The sequence below is a fragment of the Pinus tabuliformis genome, chromosome 1_1 (genome assembly GCF_031772625.1).
Source record: "Pinus tabuliformis cultivar Carrire ecotype Pingquan chromosome 1_1, CPIR1, whole genome shotgun sequence".
Classification (NCBI taxonomy): Eukaryota; Viridiplantae; Streptophyta; class Pinopsida; order Pinales; family Pinaceae; genus Pinus; species Pinus tabuliformis.
The window spans coordinates 445,698,471-445,721,719 of NC_142297.1; the positions used below are offsets into that span (position 1 = coordinate 445,698,471).

A 23,249-nucleotide genomic window follows, 5' to 3' on the forward strand; every position below is an offset into this window, starting at 1 on the left:
GTGTAATGGCGGGGCGCATCAATTCTTTGTTGTTGGTGAATCTTCTCATCAAGCTAAGCACAAATGTATGGTTATATATAAATTTTGTAATGCTTTTGGATGAATCAACAATATCTTTGACAAAGGGAATTTTCCCTATGTCCTCCAACATCAAATCAATACAGTGTGCAACATAAGGTGTCCAAAATAAAGTAGGATGCCTGTCCATAAGCATCCTGCCAGCAACAACATAATTTGCAGCATTGTCCGTTATGACTTGGACAACATTTTCTGCACCCACCTCCAAAATAAACACATCTAGCAAATCACATAAAGTTTTTGCATCTTTGATTTGTGTAGATGCATCAGCAAATTTGATAAACATAGTCCCCTTGGGACAACTAACCAAGAAGTTTATAAGGGTTCTCCCCTTTTGGTCAGTCCAACCATCTGACATAACAGTGCATCCTGTTTGTGCCCATGATGCCCTAAAATCCTCCAATATTTGGGTTCAGTCAAGCTTTTCATTTTGAAGAATCCGGCCTCTGAAATCATGATAAGAATGGATTTTGTACCCTGGGCCAACACTTGCAATAGCATCAATAGCAGATTGGAAAAATGGATTATTCCTTACAATGCTGAAAGGAATATCACTCCAGAGGAAAAATTTTGCCAGCAACTTGTCAGCTTGTTCTTTCTCAGTTCTTTTTAGCATTGAACTGATAGATGGCTGTGAACCAGGTGTTGTTCGAGGAACAAAAAATGATGTGGCAGCTATCGGATTGGTTGATGTTGTAGTAGAACCAGTGCCACTTGCTTCAGCTAACTTTTTTAGTTGCCTTTTGATTTCTTCTTTGGCCTCTCTATTCTGGTCTAAAACTTCCAATGCTTTCATGGCTCTTTGGATGAGTTCAGGATTTGTATTTGAACAAGGCCCCACATCATTTCCAGAGATTTGTGCAAGGTGATACTTCAACCTGTACACCCCCCGGACATAGGGTGGCCACACAACTTGCAAGTCAAGTTTAATATATCATTCAGAGCTTTAGGTTCACCATATTCCCAGAAAGGATCCAATTTCCTTGGCATGTTTGTTTTTGAACTTTGAAGTTGCAAACTTGAATGGTGTTTCGGTGAAGTTGTGAACCTATGGAAAAATAAGGCTTACAATTTAGTATTTACAAGTTACAAATTTACAATTTAGTATTTTAAATTTTAATTTTTACATTGTACAATGAAAACCCAAGTTACCCAACCAAAAACAACCATTCCAAACCCAAGTTACCCAACCAAAAACAATGAAAAAAACATAAACAATGTTTAAAAACAATGAAAACAAAAAAAAATTGGTGCCCATAGTCATACCAAGTTACCCAACCAAAAACAATGAAAAAATACAAAAACAATGTTTAAAAACAATGAAAATAAAAAAAATCGGTGCCCATACCAAGTTACCTGACCAAAAACAATGAAAAAATACAAAAACAATGTTTAAAAACAATGAAAACAAAAAAAATGATCCCCATGCCGTTTCTATGGAGAAATTGGTCTCCTCCTCTTGATTTTCTCCTCTAAGCACTTGAAAAATCTTCAAACCCTCTCCAAGCAATGTCTCCCAGCTCTCTCCAATGCTCCTCTGCCCTCCGCGCGCCTAACTGTGCAAATGAATTGACAAAAAATCCAAAAAATCATTATAAAACCTCGCTGCCCCGATTGCCCGCGATAATTTCCGATTTTATCGCAATTTTTTGAAAAAATCGCGATAATTTCCAAAAAATTGGGCAAAAAAAAATACCGGCGATAATTTCGAATAAAACTCGCGATATTCTCGTTCTGATGAAAAACTCGCGATAAAACGATAAAATCGCGATTTTAACAACACTGGACAGTAGTGAGGCATATACTAAGGTATTTACGCGACACAATCGAGTATTTGCCAAAAAGTTGTGATCTTCAAGCTTCCTTCACCTTATAGCTCTGATACCATGTTGAGAAACCAATTGTAATAAGTCTAACACTTAATTTCTCTTTGTTGATAATTACTTGTGAATATTAGATGTGTTCTTATTATTTCTTATGTCTTCTTCATCAAGCAATTATACAAATGTTCAATCTTTCAAAAAATATAGGGATCACAAAGAGACAAGAGACACCAAAATTACGCTGCTTGCCAGGGCAAAACCTAGCAATCCTTCTCTTGTAGAATTAGATCAAAATGATAGATATTCAAGACCAAACTGCCACCAAGATACCAAGTTCAACCCTCCTGCAAGTCACTGCCAAAGTCAAAGTCAATGCTGGTCAGACCTGCTCCAATCTGGTCAAACTTCGGGATTTTCAGACCTGCAACTAGGGCCAAATTTCGGCCTGCAACCACTTCAGAAAATTCGGCCTCTTTCACAGAAATTTGAGTCCACACATGCAAGCTGCTGCAAGGTCAAACTTCAGTCAATTAGGAATATTCTTCTTGCCTTTATCTTTGTCTTTCTCTCTCCTTTGATTCGTCTTCCTCTTCTTCTTCGCTATGTTCAGATGTCCTACTTGTTGTGTGGTGAATGAGCTCTCAAATGAGTCGAACTTGTCCTTTATATATAGCTGTCCAAGAGGGTCGAATACGTGTCTATTGGAGGTCTAGGCCCACTTGTCCAAGGGGGGTCGACTTGGTCATCTTGTGGACTATTGACTCAACATAAAATTCAATTTTTTTTTCAACATAAAAGTCAATTTTTTTTTTCTTACAAATGCCCAAATGGAACATGACTCAAATACATTTTCTTTTGAGTCATAATAAATTTTTTTTGACTCTTTTTTGACTCTCTAAGCATGAAGAACATGCGTAGACAAAAATATCACAAATATAAATATGATAAATTTACATTATGAAAACCGACTCTAGTTACAACTTCAACTCCTTCAAGAAGAAATGCTAGATGGGGAAGAAATCCGACCGGAGCAAGAAGTGGAGGATCCTGGCAATATGTTACGGACTGCTGGCTGGCTAGTGTCCAAAGAAGAGAAAAAATTTCTCTTGTGGGTTACCCACTTTTTGGTGGGTAACAGGTCACTAACATGCTTGTGAAGCAGCCATTACTTTACTATTTTTTACATGTATTGCAGATTTATAGGTGAAAAACAGCATTTGCTAAGACTAGGGACACCCCCCTGATGTTGGCATGCACCAGCTCAAACAAAGAGGGATATTTTAGTGACACTAATGGCAGATTTTCCTAAATGTTTCACGATTTCTACAGCTGATTTTTGATGGTCTTCTTATTTACTAGGAGTGTAAAAATTTGTGCTAAGAGGGAGATATAAGTATTATGTGACCTTTATATTATTTAGCATTTACCCTTGATTTCATGAACGTTGTGCATCTTTCCTTTATTCTCTAGGAAATGTTTTGGTAGATAGTTATAGCCATATTGGATCACTTGCTTTCATAAATGAGGCACCTATTGTCCCTATGATACCAGTTGCTTGGTATTTCTATTGTTATTAATTTGCTTAGTGCATGTTGTCTTCATTGCTAGCAAAATTTGTGTTTTCTTGTCGCAATGGAGGTTTGGTACATTGATAAAATTTCCATATAAAACAGCGAGTATTGCTCGAAATATAAGATTCACTTCAGTACAATCCTTATGTTTATCTTTTTAATGTCTTTTGAGATCTAACTTTGTGACATATTCTCCCATAATCAGAAATTGAATTGAACCAGAAAATAAACACTTTCCCCTAGTGTTGAGGGTGCTAGATGCATTTTTAGTTTTGAGATACGAAGATGTTAAATATTAACAAGTAGTCATTTTGCCTTTTGTATGTATGAGGAATATGTGGCTCTATATCTGGGGATTTTCATCATTGTCAGTCATCTTCCTTGTATTGCAGGATATCTGGCTTGTGCTCGTTGTCTCAATACAGGTGCAATTGTGGTGGTAGACCCCATAGCAAGAGTTGATGATTCTGATTGTCCTCTACAACTGCCAGCAACTGAAAGGTGCCCAAATTGTTTGGGGGCAGGAAAGGTAGAACTTCTGGCATTATACTGTTTCTAACTACATTGTACTTTATTCATGTCTAAAATTTGAGGTGTAACATTAGCATATGTGATAAAACCTGTGTTGTGATATACAGATGCAATCTGTATGATGATATTGAATATTTTTCTGGGATGATAAAATTGTGGATCGAGACTCTAGTCTGGAAGTCAAGGATAGGAGATGAAGGAGCAGTTTCCAGAATAGTGTATTATCAATCTTCTGATATTAGTGGTTTATAGGAAGGAAAGTTGTAACATTTACCAAGCTGTTGAGGTCAAGGGATAGAACTAGATGCAATAAATTGATTGAAGGCAAAAGTGGGAGCTTCTAAAGGGATTGCTCACAAGTAGAGCATATTATAGCAGCCATGAAGTTAGAAGTTAATTGCTGATTACTATAAACTAATTAAGGAGGATTTAACTTGTGTAAATGATGTGACTTCCTTTGGACAAACTGAGCCATCAAACTATCTAAACAAATTTTAGAGAAAGGAGTAATGCGAAATCAATACATTCAATCAAATTCTTAAGCAAACACATATTTACTAAAGCTAGTTTGAGCTTAACTGAACTTACCTTTTATTCATAATTGTGCCTGTAAATAGGCAAATACTTATGTATGGTTATAAATAATGAAGTATAGGATCTAAAAATCAGATTAGTATAGAATGTAGAAATTTCTGATTCTAGATACTTAATGAAAAGTCAGAAGTTTAACCTCTCGATAGAGGTTTCCTATCTAATCCTCAGAAGTTTAACGTGTGAAAATCTCTTAAGAGATACCAATCTAATCCAAGTGATGATGAGAGAAATGAATCACTTCTCATCTATTTATACAACTCAAAAGGGGATTCGATTTACCTAATTAGCCTAATTTAGCCCCAAATAATATAATAATACTTCTTCAAGTTCCACTATGATTTTTCCTTCCTCGTCAAGTTCTGGCAATATTGTTTGAACTGGGAGCTTGTCACCTATGACCTTCTTTAATAAGAAACATGGAAAACTGGGGTAACTTGGGAAGATGCAGGAAGCTCCAATTTATATTCCATAGTACTAATCTTTTGCATCACCTTGTAAGGACCATAGTAATTTGGTGATAATTTATTATCCTTCTTAGCTTGCTTGAGGGACATTTGTTTGTATGGTTGTAGTCGTAAAAATACCCAATCGCCTACATCAAAACTTCTTTCACTGTGATGTTGATCTGCCTGTTGTTTCATTCGATTCTGCACCAAAGTGGGGTTATCCTTTAAAAGTTGGAGAATTTGTTGTTGATGCTCAATGTGATCTTTCACTGCTTGAACCTTTTTCTTCTTGATATGTCCTCCTATCTTGAGAGTTTGAGTGGTAATTCCTGCCAATGCATTACAAGATATGGTCAGATTCATTTCATGATGCTCTATGTGATCTTTCACTTCTTGAACCTTTTTCTTCTTGATATGTCCTCCTATCTTGAGAGTTTGAGGAGTGGTAATTCTTGCCTATGCTTTACAAGATATGGTCGGATTAATTTCTTCTTTCTCTGGGGTTGGTTCTTGGTGTATATCCTTTTCTTTTGACGTTTTTTTATCCTTTTCTTCCTCCTCTTCACAATCTATGTAAAATAATTTATTCTCAGCACACTTATGACCTTTAGTGTATTTACTATCACAACTGTAACAAAACCCTTTTTCTCTTTTTCTTCCAATTGTTGTGGTGTAAACCTTGTGGGTTGTAGAAGGCTAGGAGCAAAAACACTTCCATATTTATAGTTGTGAGTGGTAGGTGTTGATTTGAGGTAGCAACGAATGTGCTCTAGCCATGAAAATTGGTGGAGAGGCTAAAGAACATGAGATCTCCAAGACCCAGAAATGGTTTGGACAGATTGTACCCTATTTGGGAGATATTCAAATAATTAATATTTTTAATGGAGTTCCTAAGTCTAAACTTAGGAAATATAAAATATTAATGGGTATTAATATAAAATTGGGTTAGAAGGTTCCAAAAGTCATGGATCAAGCCAAATTTAATCTTAGCCATTGAATAGAGATTTAATCTCAGCCGTTAAAGGATGAACGAGAAAATATAAGAAGAGGCTTGAGGGTCAGTTGGAGAATACACCAGAGTGATCAGTCATTCATTTTGCTAGAGCGGGGTTGCTAAGCAAAGTTGAATCAATGATCAATAGCGAGGGGCAGTGAGTACGAGGCAGAGAGGCAGAGACAATATTGAGAGACTAGCGTAGAAGTAGAGAGAGGCAACGCAGAGGCTGAGGAGGGCAGAAACAGGCTCACGCAGAGCCCATGTGGGCTGATGCAGTTGGCTGAGGGAGTTGTTTTGTCAGTGTCAGGATTGTGCAGAGCTAAGAGGCTCAATCCTTCAGTTGTTGGGGCATAGGAGGTTGTGGGTAGTTTGCGGAGCGAAGCTGGTGGGGTAATGTGGTTAGAACAGTACCTAACAGGGCAAGACCAAGGTAGAAGGAGTTGTTGCCGAGGCAGATTTCTAGCCAAGGAATCTGGATCAGTGTTGCAATTGCACAGACGATTGGAGAGGAGCAACTTGATAGTTGGTAGAAGAATTTCTAGAAGGGAAATAGGGACTCAGAGGGAGTCCAGAAGAGAACTTCCAAACGGAAATTAGAGAGACTCAGCAGGAGTCAAACCGAGAACTTCTAGGAGGGAAGTAGAGAGACTCGGAGGAGTCGACAGAGAAGAGCAGCGAGATGGTCGTGAATGGACTGAGAGATTAGGACAGGCTAGATGGAGCATCCAACTTTGTGGTCTGGAAGGCCAAGATCTTGTCCATTCTAGACAGACAACGTATCAAGGGCTTCACCTTGAGAGTGATGGCTATCCTAGTTGACCCGGTAGCTAATGAAAGGTACGAGGAGGCAATGGCTAAGGCAAAGTGCATCATCCTTGATGGGGTTAAGGATCATGTGGTACCACATATTTCTGAGAAGGAAATGACAAAGGAGATGTGGGACACTTTGAAGACATTGACTTCCGTGCAGAGGAAGATGCTCTTGGAGAATCAGCTAAGGTCATACCAGATGCAGAAGGGAGAGTAGATAGATGTCTTCCTCGGTCGGTTGAAGGAGATCCGTGACTAGCTAACTTCCATAGGGGCCATTGCCAGATGAGGAATTGATGGTGAGGACCGCACTTAACACAGTCTCCGAGGATTGGGAGATATTTGTCTAGAGCATATTGGGCAGGATGAGTCTTCCAAATTGTGAAGAACTGTAGGCAGTTCTTCATCAAGAAGAGATCAAATGGTTGACCAAGGCGGGGAGTAGGGGCAAAGGGGTCGGGATCAAGAACGAGGAGGAAGAGGATGCGGCTCTGGCATCTACGGGAAAGCAAGAGAAGAGGAAGAAGAAGGACCTCTCCAAGGTCAAGTGCTTCCATTGTGGGGAACTGGGTCATTTTGCGAACCAGTGTCCGAGGAAGAAGAGTAAGGGAGAGGCTTTTGACTAGAAGACAACGCCAACAAAGGCAGAGAAAGAAGTTGAGGAGGATGATGATTATGCCATGAGTGCTCATGTGCCACTTGAGAAGAAGTGGGGAGACATCGAGTTGTAGTCAGGAGGACTATAGGCAATGAGGGGCAAGATCCTCGAGGTACCCAACCTCTTGGATTATACCTTGCGACGGGAGCCCCGAAGAGTAGTAGGACTAGCGGATGTAGGTAGAGAAGGATACAGATGGAGTGGCAGAGAGTGCTACAATGCAGGAGTCCCGAGGCAACGCGAGGCTAGTAGGCTGCAACAGTGCGAGAGGCACGAGAGTGTTGCACCAATGCAGGGTGGCACAGAGGTGTGCAACGATGCGAGATGCAGGGAGTTGTTGCAGCAGCACAGAGGTCAGTAGAGGGAGCACTTGTTAGCGGCAGAGAGAGCTTCATCATCGAAAGTGTTTCTAGCCTGACAGGGATGTCAAAAGTTGGGTGGATCAGTTACTTACTTCTCAGTAACTGAGTTGCAATGCAGTAGCACGATGCAGCGTGATGCAGTGTTGGGTAGATGGACCAGCAGCGACATAGATGCAGAGGGAGTTGCCGTACGAATGCAGTAGTGGCAACGCCATGGGCAGCAGTACAGGATGCAACAGTGCAGAGGATGTTGGGCGGGGAGGCCTAGCATCAGCACAGGGACCGATGCCAAATAATTTGGGTGATGCTCAGTGTGGAGTATTACTAGTGCACAATCCTCGCTAAGAGGGAGTGTTGATTTGGGGTAGCATCAGATATGTTGTAGGCATGAAAATTGGTGGAGAAGCTAAAGCACATGAGATCTCCAAGTCCCAGAAATGGTTTGAACAGATTGTACCCGGTTTGGGAGATATTAAAATAATTAATATTTTTAATGGAGTTCCTAAGTCTAAACTTAGGAAAAATAAAATATTAATGGGTATTAATATAAAACCGGGTTAGAAGGTTCCAAAAGTCATGGATCAAGCCAAATCTAATCTTAGTTGTTGATTAGAGATTTAATGTCGGCCATTGAAGGAATAACAAGAAATGCATAAGAGGCTTGAGGGTCAATTGGAGAATACACCAGAGTGATCAGTCATTCATTTTGTTAGAGCGGGGTTGCTAAGTAAAGTTGAATCAGAGATCAACATCGAGGGAAGTGAGTACTTTTGATTTGGGGTAGCATCGAATGTGCTCTAGCCACGAGAATTGGTGGTGAGGCTAAGGCATATGAGATCTCCAATGCCCAGAAAGGGTTTAGGCAGATTCTAAACAGTTTGGGAGATATTAAAATAATTAATATTTTTAATGAAGTCCCTAAGTCTAAACTTAGGGAAAATAAAATATTAGTGTGAATTAATATAACACTATGTTAGAATGGTCCAAAAGTCATGGATCAAGCCAGATCTTATCTTAGCCATTGATTAGGGACTTAATCTTGACCGTTGATTTGTCAACGAGAAAAGTATAAGAGGAGGCCTGAGCGTCACTTGGAGAACACACTGAGGGAGACCAGTCAGTTTAGTTTTTGGAGTGGTGTTAGCTGAGAAATTGAACCAGTGGTATGGTGAGTAGTCAGGAGGCAACAAGTACGAAGCAGAGAGGCAGGATCAGCCACTGGAGATCAGCGTTGAGGCAGGAGAGGTAAACGTAGGACTTTTCAGGCGGACGCAGAGGCAACAAAAGAATGCGTAGGCACTAGTTGGGCCTGCGTAGGTGACGCAAAGAGGCCCAGGGCTAATGCAGTCAAGCAGGGGCTGACGCAGAGGGTTTGAGAGCCACGCAGAGGTGAGTCGAATTGACGCTGGGATTAGGAGAAGTGCTGGAGAATTATTTCTCTCTGTGGGTAAGCCAGTTTGGCACCCTATTGTACTGAAGAATTGCTGAATAATAAAATTCTCCCTTGCTGCACCGATTTTCCCACATTGGGTTTTTCCAAGGACTGTTGTCCCAAATATCTGTGTCAATGCTTGTGCATATGTTTGTTTCTGTATTACGGTGTGATATCTGCATCAGTATTTATTTTAATGTTTGTTGAAGTAATTTCATAAATAACTTATTGTGGAATAAGTAAGAAAAATAAATCAATTGCTCCAGTGATAGAATTTTCACATGGTATCAGAGCAAGTAATCAGAGACAGAAAGGGAAAATCAATTATGGGTTGAGACCATGATGCAAAGGCATCCACGTCAGGGGACTCACACTGATTTTTAGAAGATTGTACAAGAGAAAGAAATTTCAACTACTCTATGTTGGCTTCTAGGTTGGAAGAAGAAGTGGCATGTATACTAGCGTTGCATCATCAGAAGCATGGTATATAGACAATGGAGCTTCGTGGCATATGACGGGAATCAAGGATTGTTTCTCAGAATATCGAGAAGAGAAGATGAACTTTCAGATCACCATGGGGAACAAGGCAAAGTGTACTCCAGTATGGGAAGGGTACTTTAGTTTTTCAAATAGAATCGAGAGAACGGTTTCGTGCTACAAATGTGTTGCCTGTACCAGGATTGGGGATGAACTTACTTTCCGTGTCGCAACTACAAGGCAAGGGCTACGACATCTACTTCATCAAGGAGAAGGTATACGTCAAACACCCGAGCTAGAAAAAGAAAGTGCAGGTCGGGATCAAAAGTAATCGGTTGTATAGATTGCAACTAGAATCATCAATGGCACTAATAGGTAGTGATGGAGACAAGGACTTGAACAAACTATGGCACAAAAGAATAGGTCACTTGCACCATGGAGCTCTGAGAATTCTCAAGAGCACTGTAACAGGAGTTCCGGATCTGAGTACGGAACGAGATGATGTATGCAGGGGATGTGCTCTAGGAAAGTATGCCAAGGCAACATTTCCTAGACGCAAACACAGGGCCAAGAGTGTACTAGGATTGATACACTCTGATATCTGCGGACCTATGTCCGTCAAAGCTCTCAGTAGTGCTGAGTATTTCCTTACCTTCATTGATGACCACTCAAGATAAACTTGGATTTATTTTCTGAAAACCAAGGATGAGGTTTTCTGTCGATTCAAGGAGTTCAAGGCTCTGGTGGAGAATCAGAGTGGGAAGAAAATAAAGTTTTGTGCTCAGATAATAGTGGAGAATATGTTGATAAGGACTTCAATGATTTTTTCCCTAAGGAGGGCATCAGAAGAGAGTGGATAGCTCCATATATCCCGGAGCAGAATGGGGTAGCAGAAAGAAAGAACAGGACTATTGCAGAAGCAGCTAGGGCCATGATGTATGATTAGGATATGCCAAAATTCATGTGGGCAGAAGCACGCAACACTGCAGCCTATGTTCAGAAGAGAACTCCTCATCGGGTAGTGGGCATGATTACTCCAGAGAAAGTCTTCACAGGGAAGACACTTGAAGTCAGTCATTTCAAGATATTTGGGAGTTTAGCATATTGCCGCATACCCGAAGAAAAGAGGAAGAAGCTAGATCAGACTGCGGAAAAGGGATATCTTGTAGGATATAGTGAGAACGCTAAGGTGTACAGAATCTATCTTCTAGGGAGCAAGAAGATAGTAGTACGACGAGATGTAAAGTTCATGGAGGATAGGGCTTTCAGAAGATCTCGCGAAATGCCTTCCAAGGAGCAGTTGAAAGAGGAGTCGTTGGTTAAGCCTCTTCAACCAGTAGAAGTAAAGAATTCTTCCTCAGGACAGGAAGATTCTCAGGATGAGGAGGAGTGAATAGAAGCACCTGCTGGCAGACGAAGAACTAGCAGGGAACTTCATCAAATTCTGCGAGATGCAAAGGACTTCATCGGTGCGCCAAAAAACAATAAGAGGGAGCGAAAACAGCTAGATAGATATCAGGCATTAGTAGATCAGGATGGAGAGCCTTCCAGTTTAAAGGAGGCAGCTTAACATCAGGTTTGGCTAGATGCAATGGTAGAGGAATACAACTCCATAATGGTAAACGATGTCTGGGAGGTGGTGACAAGGCCTCAAGACAGATCAGTGGTAGGATCAAGATGGATCTACAAGATCAAATACGCTGCAGACAACAGTGTTGAGAAATACAAGGCCAGGTTTGTGGCTAAGGGGTATGCTCAAAAAGAAGGGATTGACTATGAGGAGACCTTCGCCCCCATAGCCAGGTATACATCTATTAGGACCGTGCAATGTTACTTGGGAGCGGGAGCGGAAGCGGGGAGCGGGAGCGGAAGCGGGAGCAGGAGCGACCATTTTCAGAAGCTCCCGGTTTGGGAGCGAATCCCGGAGCGATTTTTTAAAAATATATATATTTTTTATATTTTTTAATTTTTGATACATATATGTCAACAAAAACATGTAGAATGATGAATTAGATATAAAAAACATAAAAAAACATAGATTGAACCATATAACAACAATCATCTAGAAGTTATAATCTTCATCAACCACGTCCGCAAGTTAGTAACATAGTAACATACAACATATTGAGTCTCATGATTCATCAATCTTAAAGTTTCAAGCTTTCAAAATTCAATATATAACATTTATCATCATTGATCACCAAAGTTGTACTTGTAAGCTAAGTGTAACCATTACAACAAATAATATCTAACATGAAATGAAATGTTATAAAATGAAACGAAATGAAACAACTTTCAACTTTCATGAAGCATCATATTCATAATTCATTACTAATGAGTTATAATTGCCAACTTCAAACTTAAATTGTCATATATTGTTTAAAAAAATATCATAATAAATATGAAAGAGTCAATAGTTATAAAAGCTACTAGAAACTAGAGAAGAGAAGTAAATCTATTATCTATTTCTTATGCTTGGGCCTCTTGCCACCACGAGAAATGTCTAATTTTTTAGTCTTGTTGCAAAATCAGGATCTTTGTCATTAATATCACCCTCCAAGCATTAATATCCAGAGGTATCTTTGTAATTACCTTTGTATCTGTATAGGGATCTTTGTCATTAATATCACCCTCTAAGCATTAACATAAGATAGAAAAAGCATAGCATGTCAAGTCAAGATTTTGTTTGAGTGATGCGTACATTTTTAGAAGGGTCATGATAGAGGAGTTCGACAACCAATGTCACTAACATCAAGGTACATAGAGGGATTGGTACTCTTGATTAAATATGAGTTCCATACCCTAATACATGACAAAATTCAATGGAAACATTGCAATCCCCCAATCCTGAAATCCTGAAAAACTGATAAGTCTGCTGGATTTTGAATGAAATCTAAAATTCTACTTCCTCCATATGAAATCCAATGAGGACGAAACCACTCTCAAACATCCTGAGCCATTTCATGGTAATGTTAAAAATTTAAGTAAAAGGATGAAAATGAAAATTAAAGAAAATGTCACTTTTACTTTAAGAATTTAACATTACCATGAATAGCATATCAATACTAGGGCCTAGACTTGATCATTAAGTTGCCCCACTCAAAAACTATTTGTTTCTTTCAAAAAAAATTGCATTTCGAACATTACTACAAAAAAAAAAGGCAAAACGCTCCCGAAAACGCTCCCGAAAAGGCAGGGAGCGAATTTTTTTTTAGGGAGCGCGCTCCCGACCCGCTCCCGCCCGGAGCGCGGATCGGGAGCGGGAGCGAGGGGGGGGGGGGGCGCTCCCCCGGAACACTGAGGTCCATATCTCTTGCAGCCCAGATGGGATGGGAGATCCATTAGATGGATGTCAAAACGGCATTTCTGAATGGGGTAATAGAAGAGGAGGTATACATTGAACAACCAGAGGGCTTTGAAACTCATGAGAAGAAGTCTCATGTATGTAAATTGAAGAAAGCCTTGTATGGGCTGAAACAGGCACCGAGAGCATGGTGTGGTCGAATAGATGGCTACTTGCAGAAGATGGGGTTTGTCAAGAGTGATGCGGATCTGAATCTCTACTATTTGGTTGTAGAGAACGAGCCGCTAATCTTAGTATCATATGTGGATGATCTCTTTCTGACAGGGTCATCCAGACTCATTGGGGACTGCAAGAAGAATCTAGCCACGAAATTCGATATGAAGGATTTGGGACGAATGCACTACTTCCTAGGGTTGGAAGTTTGGCAGCAGAAGAGAGAAATCTTCCTTGGGCAAAGGAGTTATGCTACAGAAATCCTGAAAAGATTCGGGATGGAGGATTGTAGACCTATGGCTATGCCAATGATCACCAAGTGGAAGAAGATTGATGCATCAGAAGGCAAGGATGTCAATCCCACCCTATATAGGCAACTCATAGGGTCCCTGATGTATTTGGTCAATACCAAGCCAAACATTTGCTATGCTGTCAACACCCTCAGTCAGTTCATGGTGGAACTGAAGAGGGCGCACTGGGCAGTAGCCAAACATGTTCTCAGGTATTTACAGGGAACAGTCGATTATGGACTCTTGTACACCAGGAGTAAGGATATCAGATTGAGTGGATTTACTGATGTAGATTGGGCAGGAAGTTCAGTGGATCGGAAAAGTACCTTTGGGTACTATTTCAACATTGGATCAGGAATGACCTCCTAGTGCAGTAGGAAACAGAAGTCTGTGGCTCTGAGCTCATCTGAGGCAGAATATATAGCGGTAAGCATAGCTTCGTGTGAGCCAATATGGCTTAGAAAACTGCTTGTGAACCTATTCAGAAGGAATATGGAGGCGACCAGGATCATGTGCGATAATTAGAGTTGCATCAAGCTCTTTGAGAATCCAGTGTTTCATGATAGTTCGAAGCTTATTGATATCCGGTGTCACTTTGTCAGGGATTGTGTCAATCGAGGAGTTGTACAGTTGAGATACACTCCTACAGGAGAACAGGTGGCAGACATCCTCACCAAGGTCCTTGGAAAGACAAAGTTTGACTACTTCAGGGAAAAGATGGGGATGGTAAAGAACTTGTTTCAGTAGCAGAAATGGTAGTGATAACAACAAGGATGCAGAGGGAGTTGCAGTGCAGATGTAATGTTGGGAGAAAGGACCAACAACAACACAGATGCAGAGGGAGTTGTCGTATAGATGCAGCAGTGGCAGTAGGAGAACCATGGGAAACAGTACAAGATGCAGTAGTGCAGAGGATGTTGGGCAAGGAGGCTTAGCATTAGCATAGGGACCGATGCCAGATTTTCAGGGTGATACTCAGTGAGGAGTATGACTAGAGTATAATCCTCACTAAGAGGGAATGTTGATTTGGAGTAGCATCGGATGTGTTCTAGCCATGAAAATTGGTGGAGAGGATAAGGCATATGAGATCTCCAATACCCAGAAAGGGTTCAGGTGGATTCTAAACAATTTGGGAGATATTAAAATAATTAATATTTTTAATGAAGTCCCTAAGTCTAAACTTAGGAAAAATAAAATATTAATGTGAATTAATATAAAATGGTGTTAGAATGATCCAAAAGTCATGGATCAAGCCAGAGATTATCTTAGCCGTTGATTAGGGACTTAATCTAGGTCGATGATTTGTCAACGAGAAAAGTATAAGAGGAGGCTCGAGGGTCACTTGGAGAACACACTGAGGGAGACCAGTCAGTGCAATTTCTGGAGCGGGGTTAGTTGAGAAATTGAACTAGTGGTCTGGTGAGCAGTCAAGAGGCAGCAAGTACGAAGCAGAGAGGCAGGATCAGCCACTGGAGATCAACGCTGATGCGGGAGAGGCAGACGCAGGGCTTTTCAGGCAGATGTAGAGGAAGCAAAAGACTACGCAATCACTAGTTGGACTTGCATGGGTGATGCAAAGAGGCCTAGGGCTAACGCGGAGGGTTTGAGAGCCATGCAGAGGTCAGCTGGACTGACGCTGGGATTGGGAGAAGTGCTGGAGAATTATTTCTCTCTGTGGGTAAGCCGGTTTGGCACCCTGTTGTACTGAAGACTCTCTGAATAATAAAATTCTCCTTTGCTGCACCGGTTTTCCCACATTGGGTTTTTTCGGGGACTGTTGTCCAAAATATCTGTGTCAATGCTTGTGTATATGTTTGTTTCTGTATTGCAGTGTGATATTTGCAATAGTATTTATTTTAATGTTTATTCAAGTAACTTCATAAATAACTTATTTGGAATAAGTAGGAAAAATAAATCAGTTGCTGCAGTGATAGAATTTTCACAAACCCCTGGTTGATTTTCCATATAAATAAAATAAAACCAAGGTCATGGGACATGTATTCCAAGATGAATGGTGGGTAAACATTATAGTGGGCATCACTTGTGTTTAATTAATGGCTATGGAAATTGGCAAAGGCAAAGAGGCAATAAATGACATTTAATTATGAAAATAAAGGAAAATAGGAGAAAATGAAGGTGAAGAGGCACAAATTTGCATGCAAGGGAAATTAGAGGAAAAATGAAGGAAAATGAAAAAAAAAGGAGACATCAATGATAAAATAGCATTAGAGAAACAGTTCATAACTTTTGTTAGTTCAGTTATGGTTCTCTACTTCCACACTAATTCTCTCATGCTCTTGCACACTTAAAGCATTCTTGGAGCACTCTAGCATTCTCTTGAATTTGGAGAAAGAAAGCAAGGAAAGCAAGGAAGCACAAGGAGACAGTTGGATCAACAACTACAACAAGCTTACTTTGCAGGTAATAAGTTGCTTGTGTGATCCACTCGCTGGTTTTTGGATGCGTGGTATATGCATGTGGTTCCTTGGTTGTGTTGTCATGGGCATGGAGATTTCCTTGGATTGACATTGGTTTCAGCCTTGCCTTGCCATGTCCTGGATAACCATGGTGTAGTGGGTTCCCCATCTATTTCTTTTTACTGGTTCTCAGGTTTCTTATGGTTGTGGGTTGGAACAAATTTTCTAAAGCCCTGAAACAACTTGGGTTCCTTGGAAGCTGTGGGTTGAGCTACTATTCCCTAGAGCCTGTGTGTTGGGAAAAATGTTCTGGAGCCCTGAAATGACTTTGGTTCCCTAGAGGTTGTGGGTTGAGTTACTAATTCCTGGAGCCCTAGAGAGATTGGGCAGAGACCAATTTGGTTGATGTTAGTGATTTTTAGACCGTATAGGTGAGATCACTGTGCTTGAGGGTTGAGGTGGTTTGGCCTCTGGAAGCCATGGTTGGTTCTATTATGGTTTAACCCTTATGATCCCACATTTATGCTTGGAATATGGCACGGTGGTGATTGGCTGAAAGAGAGATTTGGTTCAAACCAATCTATGGTCGGGTCACGGGTGGTATGTGGAAGTCCTTGACTTAGTTGGCATATTCATATGTTAATATGAGCTATTTTCCTATTGTGATCTACGAGTACTTGTACTAGTTATTATGGTGATGTTACGGCTAATTTGTCATGGTTTATATTCTAGTTATATGCATGGTTCTATTATGTGCTCTAACTATGGCTTTTGTTCATGATTTGATAAGTTACTGGACGGTTGATGAATGCATGGGCTAACAAGTGTTATTCCAGCTAGCTAGAGAGGGCATAGAACCTTCCTAGTGATTCTTAGATGAAGTTCAGAAGTTTATGATCAGATATGCATTCATGACTTGTAGCATATATGTTTACTATCTGTTCGACGAAATGTCTATCTTGCATTAAGCATTTATTGGTCAAGATCTTGCTCAAGCTTTGATTGTTTAGCATTGTATCATCGTCATGATTTTGGAAAGTTACAGGCAGTTATGGGTAGTGGTCTGGAGGATAGCCTGAAAAAGTGGCATAGATCTTGTGATCACATGCACAAAACAAGGGATTTTTGGTCATAATTGCATGCAGACATGCTTATAGGTGCGGTTGGAGCCTCATAACCGCATGCACAATGTGTCAAGGGTGTAGTTGAGTGATAAAGAGTTCCAACGCAGGGGTTGATCACCTAGGGTGGTTGTCAAGCTCCTGAATGATTTGTAGTCCTTAAGGGAAGTAAGCTTTTAGGTTTAGTCCCCACTTCCATAAATGGAATTTGGAGGTTGGGTCATGTGATAGTAACACTTAGCTCATGTTTACCTTGGAGAGCTTGTAAAAGTGGGTAAATGTGGGTTGGAGGTTACAGATTGGTATCAGAGCTTCCAAGTTCAAACACTTGGATTGGATGGGCTAGAGGCGACTTTTATGCATGCAAGTGTTATAGCTCTGATACCACTTGTTATAGCTCCGATACCACTTGTTATAGCTCTGATACCACTTGTTATAGATCTAACCCAGAAATATATGATAATAGAAATAAACCCAAGAATAATCACCAAAAGTAACAAGATCTGAATATAGAATAGAAATTGCTTCACTTTATTGATCAAAACCCTTAAAGTAGGGCAACACTATATATTCACTCCTTAAGGAAGGAGAACACTCCACAAGCCATATGCCTATTCATACAATATTCCTTGACATCTCTCCATGTGGAGTCTCCAGCCTCTATATAGGCCTCATATATACAATACCATGGGTCATTACCATGGTTCCCTCTACCATTGAACTAATACCATGGGCCCATTACATTATTACTCACTACTTGTGGTCCCTTACATGATATGGGTTAACCACCTTATTTATTACTATGGCCCATCTCCTTATTACATTATTACCTTGGGTACCTCCCTTTGTACCCCATATTACCCCCCCTAGGTATATAACATTCCACCCCCCTTAGCATGTTTCGTCCCCGAAACATGGGAAGAACACAAATAATAAGATTTACTCAAAAAAGTAGTCCACTGGTACCATGCACGTGCATCTAGCCATCCAAGAGAAAGGTGAACCCTCGATCTTGCTGGTGCCTCGCTTGCTTGAGATGGAAGTTGACCGTGGCAGCTCTTCTGTGTTGATGTGTAGTAAGTGGATTTGTGCTCCTCGCTATCCGTCATGCGGGGGTTGTTGTCCTTGTGGCTAATTGGTTGCCATCTTGTTGGTTGTTTTCTTGTGGGGTGATGATATGTTGAAGTTTTAACCCACGGTGTCTTTTTCTTTAATTCACCCTTTACTGGAGCCTGACTGTTATCTGGTGCATGTTGTGGTGCTTGCTGTGGTGTCTTATCTTCCAATATTACTTCAACCACTGAGCCCTCATCTGATGTATCAGCACCTGTAACCTTTTTTGCTTCAGCCTCTGTTTGTGTTTGATTGTCGATCATCACTGGCTCATCATCTGAGATGTCAGTCCCTGGAACATCTTCTGCTTCAGCCTCCATGTACTCTACCTGTTTATTGATGGAAATATCCTGTAATGTAATTTTCTTCTTTTTATACCAGAGCTTCAGGAATTTCTTCTGCACATTAATATTGATAGTACCCACAGATTCCATCCACGGGTATCCCAAAACAACATCCTCATTAGCCATATCTGAAGCATAAAAATCAGAATGCAATACATACTTGTCCATAGAAATCTTCAAATCTTTATAAACTTGCACTTGTTCATTATTAACCTGTGTGTGCTCCATGTGTTTTGCTGGCACTTGCAATTTTTTTGCCAAGTTGACATTTATGAGATTTTGCTTGCAACTTGGATTTATAGACACAATGATTTTCTCCTTCTGAATCAATCCCTGAACTTGCAATAAGGAGACACCAGTAGAAAATAACCTCTTACGTGTCTCATTCTTTTTTCTAGCACAAGACCATTTGTCCATAAGGAGTTTTTCCAATTCTTCAGTCGAAAATTTGGACAAGTCTTTGATGCCAAGTGAGTTCCACCATATGTCGGCTTCTTCTTTCAAACTAATCAGTATTGGAGACCTTCAAAATATCCCATATTTGGACTTTAGTCTTTGTATGAATTCTTCAATAGTAGGGCTATCATCTTTTCCTGTAAAATTTTCCATGAAGAGGGTTTGAGAAAAATTCACTTGGCGAAAATTTGAAATGGCCACAATTCCGTCAATATTGCTCAGAATTTCTATTATGACCTATTTTCGGAAATGGAACAACCATTCTGCATCTGCCCATGTGATAGAAATCCTGATCCAGGCACTAGAATTTCAGATCTGCGCTGCAATTCTCCCGTCGTCACCAAAAATTCTGAAAAAAAGGCTGATTTTAAATCAGCGATATCTCCTTCATCCGGACTCCGATTTGGTTGATTTTTTTTTTAAATCGGGTATTTTTTCACAAAGAATCTAGATCTGCAATTATATATTTTGTATATCTTGCACCAGGACGTCTAGATCTGCGCCACAAACTCGCTACCCTGAAAAATTGTCTACAACCCCACTGATTTTTAAATCAGCGATATCTCCTTCATCCGGACTCTGATTTGACTGATTTTTTTTTGAAATCCGGTATTTTTTCACATAGAATCCAGATCTGCAGTTATATTTTGCAGATCTTGCACCAACACGTACAAATTTGATCTGCAAATTCGCCGCCCCCGAAATCCTGCAAAAAATAAAAAAAATTCTCCACTTTTTTGCCTAAGAAAGTGCTCTGATACCACTTGTTATAGCTTTGATACCACTTGTTATAGATCTGATATGAAAATATAAGAAAATAGAGATAAACCCAGAAATACAAGATAGAGATAGATAGAATTATTCACTCTATTGATCAAAACCCTTAAGGTAAGGCAACACCATACATTCACTCCTTAAGGAAGAAGAACACTCCACAAGCCATATGCCTGTTCATACAATATTCTTTGACATCTCTCCATGTGGAGTCTCTAGCCTCTATATAGGCCTCATACATACAATATCATGGTCATTACCATGGTTCCCTCATACCATCGAACTAATACCATGGGCCCATTACATTATTACTAGCTACTTGTAGTCCCTTACATGATATGGGTTAACCACCTTATTTATTACTATGGCCCATCCCATTATTACATTATTACCTTGGGTACCTCCCTTTGTACCCCATATTACCCCCCTAGGTATATAACAACATGTCAGTTGTATGTGTCTGCTATGCATGCATTGCAGTGGCTATGGTTGTCATGTATATAGTCAGTGTTACAGTTTGTGTCATCATGCATGATGTTAGTACGATGTCATTATATATATATATATATTGTGCTAATCTGGACTAATTTGTGCAGATGTGACAGCCTCCCCTAGACTTCATTAAGATATGATTTCTATTTGGTTTATCTAGCATGGCATGTTTGCAGGAGATAGAAGATCAAAGATGAAGAGCAAAATGGCGGATTAGTTCACATGGCTCCCCTTATAGGCCTAATGTGAATTCAATGGAATGGGACAGGTTAGTTGAGCAACAAGGAGAAGAGTACTCCCCTGATATAGCTGATACAATGAGAAGTTTGAAGGAAGGAATAAGAAGTTGTAAGGCAGATAATAGCATGTTGATTGAGGCACAAGAAAGGCTTGCCAAAGCTCAAGAAAAACAAGTAGAGGTTTAATGCAGTCATCTTTCAGAACCTTTCATATTTGCAGAAGCAGGGACAACTGAGGATCAATCATGGACAGGATGAACAAACAAATAGAGCATATGGTAGTAGGTCTCGATCAAGATACAAGTTAGACAAAGATGATACAGTCAAAGGTGGTAGATCTTTGGATACACCTGACAAGCGGGCTAGCACTCATGGATTTTATTATAGTTTCGGTTCTAAGAGACATTATCACCAACATCCTTATAGGAGGAGTGAGAAGTAGTATTTTCCAGAGGAGTTCAAGAAAGCCAAGCCTCCTACTTTTGATGGGGATGTGAAGAAATCAGAAGATGTAGAAGCATGGCTACTTGGGATGAAGAAGTTCTTCGGATTGCATGATTATTCAAAGAATATGAAAGCCAAGATAGTGATCTTCAATCTCAAGGGAAAAACAGATATCTGGTGGGAAGATGTGAAGCATGTCAGAAGTATCAGAGATGCAGAGCTCATTTGGGATGAGTCTGAGAGGCTCTTCTGGAAGAGGTACCTATCTGAGGGGTATTATGATAGAAGGGCTAAGGAGTTATATGATCTTAGGATGTGGGTGATAAGGAAAATGTAGTGCCTTATAAGAAGTTCAATGTAGTTGAGAGAGGACATGGGTCTCAGTCGGTGGAGCAACAGAACAAAGGCAATGGTAGAGAACCATTGCAGTGTTGGACCTGTGGTAGAGATCATCATAGGAAGGATTTCCCATTGTATCAGAGTGGTGCAGTGGGATGCATGACAGACCTCAGATTTATATTGCTCAAGAGGCATAGATAGTTGGGGATGTAGGTCACAACATTCCTCCGATCTATGCAGCAGTGAATAACAAGTAGGCAGTTCACCAAACATCCATCATTTAGGTGGAAGTGGAACCAGGGGGAGAGCTCCAATCAGAGCTTCAATGCATCTTGCAGCGGAAGGAGCTCATGCTTTGGGATTGAGTAATAGAGCAAGTTAAAGTGCAGTGGAGGCACTTTGGGCCGAGGAAGCTACATGGAAGACGGTTGACCAGATGCAGGTATAACAACTAGTTTCCAGTTATTGCTGGAATCGTCAAGGGAATCGGAGTCGCTTGAGGGATGGCATGTGCATGTGTTCAGTTACAAGGTAGCATGTTTGGTACAACAAGGTAAGGTAACTGGTATATCATTATGTTTATTTATGCATTGACAATTGTGTGTTTATGGCAGTATGATGCAGGGAATTGCATGGCAAAAGAGACTGCCATAGATCTTGAGGAAGGCTCATGTTGAGCTTTCCCTTGGAAGCACTGGGAACCATGGAGTTGAGTCATGGTGTCTGTTGAAAGTTTTGTGCTTTTGGTGTTTTGTGATTTTTTTGCGCTTGATTTGCGGTTTTGATTGTGTTTGGTGCATGGCCATGCCACTTTGTTTGTGGTGTTGTATTGTTGTTTGGTTTTCCTTGTTTTCTTTATCTTTCATTCTTGTTCTTGCCTTTTGTACTTTGAGGGTCTTGGGAATTGGTTGGGGAAAGAGGAAAGTTAATGGAGCTCAGGGAGAGCTGAATGAAACCTAATAGGTAATATGAGACCTGGATGAAGCCCAATGCATGAGTAAAGGGTAGCTGATGGCAAGAATATGACAGCCAATTGGCTGGTTGGGTCGATTGAGGTAAATGGACAGTGGCAGGACAGTCATGAGAAAGGTAATCAGGAAAGGTAAAGTAAATGGATTTGAGGCAACAAATGCCTTGGCTAAGTTGGGAACTGTTGTTCTCAATGTTGTGCATGTAGTGCATGGATAAAGGAAGTTCTCTTAACCTTGGCCTTATGAACACTAGTAATTAGTAGTGTTCACAAGGTCAAGGTTAAGAGAACTTCCTTTATCTGTGCACTACATGCACAACATTGAAAAAAACAGTTCCCAGCTTAGCCAAGGCATTTGTTGCCTCAAATGATTTTATATATATATATATATATGTGCCATTGTCTGACAGGGTCGTCAGGGATCATTCTTGTGGAAGAATGATTGTTTTATGCATGTGAATGGCATGAAAAGGTTCCTGGTTCAAGAGGAATCAAGTGGGCAAGTAGCCCTGGAAGATCTATGAGGTTAGTATCACGTGGATATGATTTTGATATTATGTGCTTATAACTATGGCTATGTTTATGTTTTGGCAGACAATGAAGGAGACATCAACAGAATGAAAGCAATGTGATCTGTAACATGCTGGGAGAAACATGGATAATGGAAAGAGCCACAGACCAGGGACTTGGGTTGTGGATGCACACAGTAAAGTGTGGGAAAGACAGTAGAGGCAAGGTTGCCTAGCAGAGGGAGTGCAGTCTCTGGATGTGCAGTATTGTTGTTATGTACATATTGTACATGTGGTACATGTTTTATTGTGTATGTGGTGTACATGTTGTGTTGTGTATGTGTGGTATTGTGTCATGAGTATCGTGTAGTTGTTGTATTGTGACATATGTATTGTTTTGTTATACACCATGTGTACGTGTATGCGTTGTGTTATACACCGCGTG

The 23,249-nt window shown here is 40.3% G+C and overlaps 1 protein-coding gene across 2 annotated transcripts in view; it reads left to right on the plus strand.

Annotated features, from left to right (window-relative positions):
* Nucleotides 1-23,249, plus strand: part of LOC149213655 (protein ORANGE, chloroplastic-like) — a 309,867-nt gene that overhangs the window by 206,314 nt on the left and 80,304 nt on the right. Inside the window, exon 8 of one of the 2 annotated variants that reach the window (XM_089392088.1) lies at nt 3,865-3,894. In XM_089392088.1, the coding sequence (XP_089248214.1) occupies nt 3,865-3,866 (2 nt within the window). In that variant the 3' untranslated portion in view covers nt 3,867-3,894. Of the gene's footprint in view, nt 1-3,864; nt 4,002-23,249 lie in introns of those variants that run through there. The other variant, XM_089392087.1, reaches the window with a different exon arrangement.